The sequence below is a fragment of the Corvus cornix genome, chromosome 1 (genome assembly GCF_000738735.6).
Source record: "Corvus cornix cornix isolate S_Up_H32 chromosome 1, ASM73873v5, whole genome shotgun sequence".
NCBI classification, from domain to species: domain Eukaryota; kingdom Metazoa; phylum Chordata; class Aves; order Passeriformes; family Corvidae; genus Corvus; species Corvus cornix.
This window is the reverse complement of record NC_046332.1, coordinates 640,861-649,165: the sequence shown is the minus strand read 5'-3', so window position 1 is coordinate 649,165 and position 8,305 is coordinate 640,861. Positions and strand designations below refer to the sequence as shown.

The following is an 8,305-nucleotide window of genomic DNA, read 5'->3' as shown; positions in this document are numbered from 1 at the left end:
GTGAAGGGATTTTGGCTCCTTATAGAACGTCCTTCCAGGGCAGGTGGCAGCGGAGGGGGACTGTCCTCAGGAGCCGCCTGCTCCTGGGCATCTTCTGGCCTTCTCATGCAGCCCTGAAACCGAGACCAGAGCTGATTTCATGGAATCCTAGCAGATCTAGGAGGGTTCCTGTGTCCCGTCAGTGGTGGCTGCAGGCTTCAGCCCGTGGCATCCCGTGTACCAGCTGTTTTATCTGCCAAGGCTGCTCTCCCTGAGCCCCTCTCCTCCTCCCAGCTCACCAGAATTACCTCTGAATTCCAGGGCATTGCAACAGATAGTGCTTTCCAGGGAGAGACTCAACCCTACCCCTTCCCAGTGAGAAAAGACGCTAAGGATGGGGAGAGGGACAAGTTTGTTTGGGCTGGGTGTGAGGGGAGCAGGGCAGGGACTGGAGTGGGGGACACAGCACCTGGCTGGGCCCCCACCGGGCTGTAGTTGCAGGATCCAGCACTGGATGTCACCACCAGTCCGTGCAGAGGGATGGAGCCCTGGGGGTGCCAGTGTGTCCCCCTCAGTGTGGGGGACAGTCAAGGGCCAGGCAGGACCCCTGGGAGTTCAGGTTTGGGCTGCACTGTAGCAGGGAGAGGGGGGACCGCAGGACTGACATCTGCTGTCCTTGTCCCTGCTGAACACAGGCATTTCTTCCAGGAACAGCACGACTGGGCTGGTGCAGCCTCCTCGGGGTGCCTAAGAGCAGTGTGGGGGAACAGAGCATCTCCAGGGCCCCTCTGTACTGCTGCCAGGGCACCAGGACCCAGGGACATGCAGCTGGGAGCAGCCAGGGTCGCTGAAAGCTGATGGGTCCTGGCAAGCAGCAGTGCCTGGCTTCGCATTCAGGTCTTGTCAATTTAAATGTTAATTTAGTTACTAAATTAATTACCAATGTGCCAAGCCCAGCCCGCGTGGGCTGTCCCTTGGGCTCGGCTCTCTGCAGGCTCCCGAGGCATCTCTGGAGATGGCCCCTCCTGGATTGATCCTGCTTGGCTGCTTCTTGCTGTGGCAGGACGTGGATGGTGTTGGTGTGAGGGCAGCCACAAGGCATGAGGGCTGGGTGCTTCCTGCTGTCCCGTTCTGTGGGAAAGCTGAGGAGGTGGGTCTGGGTGTACGGAGCATGCTGGAGCACTCAAAATCCCATCTGGGCTAGGAGTGGGACACACAGCCCCCAGCACCTGGTCCTGGGAGTTAAGGGGAGGTCCTCAATTGAACTATTTCCCAAAAGGGAAACTGAGGCATGGGGGAAGGGAGAAATGGACCTGGGGCCCCATCCTGCCTGAGCAGCGCAGCATCTCTGTGGCTGAGGAGCCTGAACAATTAGAAGTGATGAAGATCATCTAAAAATAGGGATTTGTAAATGTCAGGTTGGCGAGTGGCTGGGGAACGTGCTGGAGGATGGAGCAGCTCTGCGGGCTTGTCTGTGCCTGTGTCCTTATGCAGGACGAGGGATGTGCACTGATCTGCCCCGGGCTGATCCTGGCTCCCCAAACCCCCTAAACTGCCTGACGCGGATCATCCTGGACAGCCAGCACCAGAGGCATTTTCTGGGCTGTTTTATCCTGACAGGAGCTGCAGAAGGTCCCAGCTCTGCTTTGGATGGGAGATGGGGTGGGGGCCACCAGCCCCTCAACCTAAGTTATTTTTCCACTGGCTTTTGATAGGAGGAAACTCCAGCAATGACCTGAGGCCCCATGGGATGATCCCAGCCTCAGGATTTGGGTGATGTGCTGCCAAAACCACGTCTCTGTGTGGAAAATGGGAGCCTGGTGGCACAGGGACAGCCTGCGGGTGTTATCCCCTCCATCACCTCCAGCCCTGCCAGCTTCTCCGTCATCCACAGAATCCCACCTGTCCCCAACATGCCAAGAACTTGCTTAAAACAGCTGGCAACAGAGGTTTATTTGGAAAAATAATCCAGATTGGGGCAGATTAGTGGAACCACGTCGTTCCCCATCTGCCTGGGCGGTGCTGTGCCAGCTCCCTGAGGGGCTGCCTGGAGCCAGCCTTGGCAATAACACACAGCTCTGCTCATTCCTGTGGCTTTGACCTGCTCCCTGAGCCCCCTGGCCAAGCTGTGTGTCCCCAGCTCCTGTCCCTCAGGAAAAGTCTCCCAATCCCTGGTGCTGTTACCTCCAGCACCGCCTTGCTGCTGGGGACAGGTCCGTGTCTCCAAGGAACCCCTGTCTCCCAGAAATATCCTAACCTGGCTAATTAGGAACAGCCATAGGTAAAGAGGAGAAATCCTTATTACTAATCCCAGTTTCTTTGGCAGGGCACAGGAACCGCCTCTGAACCAGAGGAAGGACATACAGAGCACTGTCCTGGGTGTGGAGGTCCTGAACCTGCCCAGTGTTTCAAGTGCACCCTGCTGAGGACCGAAATCCATTTCTGTGGATTTTTCCCCTGTGAGAACCCTTCCCTGATCCCTGCCATGAGCTTGGGACACTGGGAGGTCCACATTGCTTCATGGAGAAGGGACTGCATGCAAACGTGCTGGCAGCTGGGCTTCTCCAAACACAGGGCCGTTTTTGGGAACCCAAAATGCGCATTTTGAGTCTCATCTTGGTGACAGTGCCCTAATCCAGAGGCTCCCTAATCCTGCTCCTTCGTCATGTGTGGGGTATGCGCTGTACAGAATAATATTGATGCTAACAAGCCACAGGAATTATGCTCCCACAGCTGCTTATCCACCCCCATCCTACCCCTTGCATGTTGCCTGGGGTGGGCTTGGCCTCCCTGGAGGGATCTCACTGCACCCAGGTTGGGTCAGGAGGATCCGAACCTTTGGCACCAAAAGAAGTGCCCTCATCCCTGCTGACCAAAAGCCACCACCTCCCTCCCTCCAGCCTCAGGAGAAGCTGGAGCAACCCGCTACCCACACCAGCCCCTTCAGAGAAAGGGCTTTGGCGACAGGGAGTGTTTGGCCACTTCTCCCTCCCTGAAGGCGATTTCCTTCCTCTTATCTATTGCCGGGCTCTGGTGGCTGCTGCCAGAATGGCGCTCCGTTCCTGCTCCACCAACCCCGTGTGCCCGCAGAGCCCTCCAGCCTTCTCCCTGCTCCATGGTCACTCTCACCAAGGCTCCCCAGCTCCGTCCCTGTGCTGCACTCCCGGAGTCACAGCTGGGACATGCTCTGCCACCTGTGCAAATCCACCCCTTGTTTTGCTCACGGGCTGTGGTTTGGCTGCACCGGGGTGGGAAAGGGAGGGAGGAGGTGGGGAAGTGGATGAAGGTGATGGCAGGCTGAGATTTCTCCCTTTGTAACTCAGTGCATGGGCTGACAAGGTGGCACCAGAGCCCACAAGCTCCTATGATGGGGGGAAAACCTCAGGAAAAGGTCTTCAAACTGCAACAAGTTTTGCAATGAGCTGAGCTATGGCGATCTCAGGATTCCCCAGGAACCAGGATCGAGTGGGGAGCCAGCTCCCTGCTCAGTAGGACCAGCTCAGAGCATCCAGCAGAATAATTTTGACTCCGGTGTTGTATCCCCACCCGAACACGGCCCAGCTGCAGGCTCTGCTCCCGCTCTCCATTCCCAACTGACCCATCTCGATACCGGGATTTCAAGGGGAGGAAGTTCAAAGGCTGCATCCCTCCTGGAGCCTCCAGGCCTGCCCGGGATGGAAATAACTGTGCTTTCCACCCGGCATCTGAGTCCGCAGGCACCGCGGCTCAGGAAACACAACTCCCACAGAACTCTCGCTCCCAAACCCAGCACAGCAGGCACCGGCTGCTCCTGAGCATCCCCAAACACCCGGCAAACCCTGGCCCTGGCTCCGGCATGGCTGGCTGCAGCCGCGCTCCTCACCCTGCCCGCCTTGCCTGCGCCAGCCTCCCGCCGTGGAGAAAGGCAAACGCAGATGGATCAAAATGCAACGCTTCAGTTTTCATCCCAGCACCGAAACTCAGCATTTTAAGATGCCACATTGCAAAAGCTGCAGCTTCCTTCGGGGAAGCGCCGCAGCCCTGCAGCCGGAGATGCTCCGTGCTCTGGCACCTCATGAATTACACACCGAACCACCCGGGAGAGAAAAATTGCTTTAGAAAACTGTTACCTGGATAATTTTCCTGAGCCCCTGCACTGCTGCCAGGGAAGGATCAGGAGTGTCAGAGCCTGAGACAAGCCACACGAAACCCCTCTGCATCCCCGGCCACCAAGCCGGCTCAGGAAGAGAAGTTTCTAAGCACCGATGAAAACACAGGAGCCCAAAGCTCTCTTGCTCTGGCAAAGCAACCACAGTAACTTCGCCTCAGCCACGGGGATATTCGGAAATCGTTTGCAAGGAGCTTTATAGAAAATAGACGATGGAGTGGGTGCAGCTTTCAATATATTTGCTCTAGGATATAGTAACAGGCACTAAAGCAAACACGGGCAGGGGAACTAGGGCGGGAGCTTCTGCTTCGCTCGTTTTAAATTACAAAGTGCCGAGACAGCCAGGTCTACGCTACATTCTAGAGTCAAAGGGCTGCCCCCGCGTGCCCCGGGGAACATGCACGCAGCCGGCGGAGGCGTTTCCTACAGCTGCATCGCCTTGTGCCTGGAACGAGCTGGAAATGTCATTGAACAAACTAAACGGATAAACGGGCTCGGAAAAGCACGTCGCTTCTCGGGGGGAGCAGCTGGATGGTGTGTTTTCCTCTTTGCAGCGAAACGAAAAGGGCAGAAAAAGAAATCAAGTTCAACTTTGCACCTGTCAAATAGAAATCTAATAGGAAAGAGAGCTGTACACGGTCAAAGTCAAGTCCGGGCTCCAGGAACGTCCAGGAGGGCAGTTTCAGGTATGGCCCGCGGCTTCCTGGGCTGCGCCAAGCGAGCGCTGGGGCGCGGGTGCCGCCGGAGGGCCCAGGCGCGGAGCGCTGCCCGATCCTCGGGGGCGGCGGGGCCGAGCACGCCAGCACCCCGCGGGCCGAGCCGGGCGTGCTCCGCCTGCGGGCACCGGGACGGGGGAGCGGTCCAGCCTGGTGCCCTGCGGGAGCCCGTCGGGTCGGAGAGGGCAGGGGGAGCCGGTCCGGAGCCCTGCAGGGAGGGTCACCCCGCTCTGGTGCACCCCAGCGCCCACCCCCGAGGCCGGCTCGCCCTCAGAGACCGATTTTCGGCGGCGCCGTGGCAAGGCGATGGATGGGCCGGGGCGAGGCGGGTGCCGGGCGCGGAGGCGTCGAGGGGCGGACGCCGCAGGGGCGAGGGCGGGTGCCGGGGGTACCGTCAGAGGCCGGGGGTGCCGGCGCAGCGCGGGTCGGCGTCCTGCTCGTAGCGGTAGTGGTACCCCTCCATCTGGTCGCGGCACGCCTCGCGCAGGTTGTGCAGCCAGCGCTTGATGCCGCGGCGGTTCAGGTAGAGCACCATGAGGAAGACGATGCCGATGAGCGCCAGGACGATGCCGAAGAAGACGTAGGAGGCGGTCTCCAGCCGGCCGGGCTCGCCGCCGTCGCTGTGGGCGCAGGCCAGCGCCTCGGGGCGCAGGCGCAGCAGGGCCGTGCCGCGCAGCCCGGGCGGCCCCGCGCAGCGCAGGCTCCGCGCGTCGAGCACGCGGGCGGCGGCCGCGCGCAGCCAGGCCAGGAAGGGGCGCAGGCCGCAGTCGCAGCTCAGCGGGTTCGCGCCCAGGCTGAGGCGCAGCCCCCGCAGCTCCGGCGCGTCCAGGCTGCGCAGCTCGGCGGCCGCCAGCCGCTGCAGGGAGTTGTTCCGCAGGTCCAGCTCCTCCAGGCCGGGCGGCAGCAGGGCGGCCGGCAGCGCCTGCAGCGCGTTGCCCGCCAGCTCCAGGCGCCGCAGGCTGAGGTTGCGCATGGCCAGGGCGAGCTGCTCCTCGAGCGGGGCCGCCAGCAGCGCCTGGTTCAGCTGCAGCGTGCGCAGCAGCGGGACCCCGGCGAAGGCGCCGGCGGCCACCGAGACCAGCGGGTTGTGGCTCAGGTCGAGGGTGCGCAGGGCGGGCAGGCCTTGCAGGGCCATGTCCTCGATGGTGTGGATGTTGTCGTGGCGCAGGCGGAGCAGGCGGAGGTCGCGCAGCGGACGGGCGGCGAAGGCGGCGCGGGACAGGACGCTCAGGTTGCTGCCGGCGATGCTGAGGTTGTGGACGGCGGCGGGCAGCTCCCTCGGGGGCTCTTCCAGCCGCTCGTAGCGGCACTGGACCAGCTCCGGGGTGGCCACGCAGTAGCAGGCGGAGGGGCAGGCGGCGGGGGCGGCGGCGGGGGGCACGGCCAGCGGCAGCAGGGCGAGCCCCAGCCAGGGCAGCCAGCGCCCGCCGCCCGCCGCCCGCGCCTGCCTGCGGGCCATGCTGCCGGCGCGGGCATGCAGGGCGGGGGCCGGGCGGGCCGGGATGCGGCGGGGTCGCTCCTGCCTCGCCGCAGCCCCCCGGGGCCGAGCTGCCTCCGGCGCCGCGCCCGCACACGGCGGCTCTGCCGGCAGCGCCGGGCGCGCCACTGCCCAACTCGGGCCGGGAGGGGGGGGGGTGTGGAAGGGGAGGAGAGCGAGGAGGAGAAGGAGGAGGAGGAAGAAGAGAAGGGGACGGGTTGGGGCTGCCCGGCGCTGCGGGCTGGGCTGGGGAGCGCCGCGGGCGGCGGCCGTCGGGGGGAGCTGAGCCGGGCTCCGCTGGGCCGGGCTCGGCACCGACCCCACCGAGCCCCCGCCGCTGCGGGGTCCTGGGGGCTGGACGGGGCTGGCGCGGTCCCCTTGCTGCCCGAGGAGGGATTAGGGGATGTCGCGGTCCCCATCGAGCCCGGGGAGGATTTGGAGGCTGTTCCGGTCCTCTCCCAGCAAGGTGGGAGTTGGGGGGCTGCTGCGGTGTGCCCCCCCCAGCCCTGGCGGGGGGGGGGGCGGGTGTGTGGAATGGGGGCTGTCACAGTGTCTTTCCACCCCAGGGAGGGTTTAGGGAATTACCTCAGACCCCCTCCATTCCAGGGAGGATCTGGGGGGTTGTCTCAGCTCGCCTCCAGCTGGGGAGGATTTAGGGGCTGTCCCGCTCCCCTTCCAGCCCTGATCCCCATTCCCTGAGCTGCCCCACAAGCCAGACACCCCGCAGCATCCCTGAGCATTACAGGGTTCTCTCCCTGTGCTTCCAAGCCTGCTTGGTTCACATCGGCATCCCGGGGGCTGCCCAGGGTTGGGAGGGCAGGGGGGATCACAAGCCCCTGGTCATGGAGGATGGTGTTGGGGTGGGCATGGGATTTTTGGATGTTGGAGCAATGCACAGCCAGGGAGTGGGAGCGCTATGTTCAGAGCCAGATGCAGCAGCAGCTGGATCCCCTTCGGTGCCTAAATACCTGGTCCGTGGACCTGAGCTGGGGGTCACATTAAATAAACCCCATCCTGGGCACACAGAGTCCCAGAATGTTTTGGGTTGGAAGGGACCTTAAAGTGCATCCAGTTCCACCCCCTGCCATGGGCAGGGACACCTTCCACTATCCCAGGTTGCTCCGACCCCCGTTCAACTGGGCTGGAACACTTCCAGGGATGGGGTCTCACAGATCTTGATTTTTCTTCTCCTCCCTGCCCTTATCTCTCACCCTCACTTTTCCCCCAAAGGACTTCCCCTCTTATTGGGGTTCCTGTCCCCAGAAGCTCTCCTGAATTTTACAGGGACCAGGAAAATTGAGGATGCTGCTGTGACTGGGTGGCTTGAGCTGCTCCTGACCACCCTTTGCTGCACTCCCAGAGATTGGGCAAACCCTGTATTTAAAGTGATGGTGTCTAACAGCAGCCAGAGAAATCAGGGAAGCTTGTGGAAGGGGCGGGGGAGAAAAATGGACTTGGGAACGTGCCCGATAACTGTGTGCCATCACATATTTAGGTGTGGGGCAGCAACCACGGCGGGTTAGTGGGGTGAGCCAGGTGTGCAGTGGGTCGTGCTGAGCCAGCACTGCAGCACTCCCAGATGGAGCCTCCTCTCTCCCAAAATAGCACTTTGCAGCCCATTTATCACATTTAATTGCTATATTTAAAGAATTGATAGCACTCTGGAAGGCAAGGCAGCGGGTGGGCAAGGTCAGGCCAGGTGAGCCAGGTCCTGGCAACTCTCACCAGCCAGGCTGCGAAGATCCTGGCACCTCTCAGTCCTTCTCCGGGCTCCTCGGAGAAGGAGCTGCCGTAAAAGAAAGCAGGCACCTTCCCTCCTGAGCCAAAAGCCATAAAACACAGCGGGTGAGGGGCGTTAGAGGTTATGGGAGAGCATGAGGCTCTCTGCAGCTGACCCCTTTGACTTTGAGGGTGGAGATACTCCAAGCTTTGGAGGGGACGTGTCCAGTGCCGTACCGCGGCAGGGTGACTTTGGGGATGTGGGGG

The 8,305-nt window shown here is 61.9% G+C and overlaps 1 protein-coding gene across 1 annotated transcript; it reads right to left on the bottom strand.

Moving 5' to 3' along the window:
- Positions 1-4,343: 4,343 nt before the first annotated feature.
- TPBGL (trophoblast glycoprotein like) lies at positions 4,344-6,301 on the bottom strand. Its single transcript, XM_039563440.1, has one exon. It carries the CDS (start codon positions 6,299-6,301, stop codon positions 5,237-5,239), a length of 1,065 nt encoding a protein of 354 aa, XP_039419374.1. The 3' UTR covers positions 4,344-5,236.
- Positions 6,302-8,305: the final 2,004 nt, after the last annotated feature.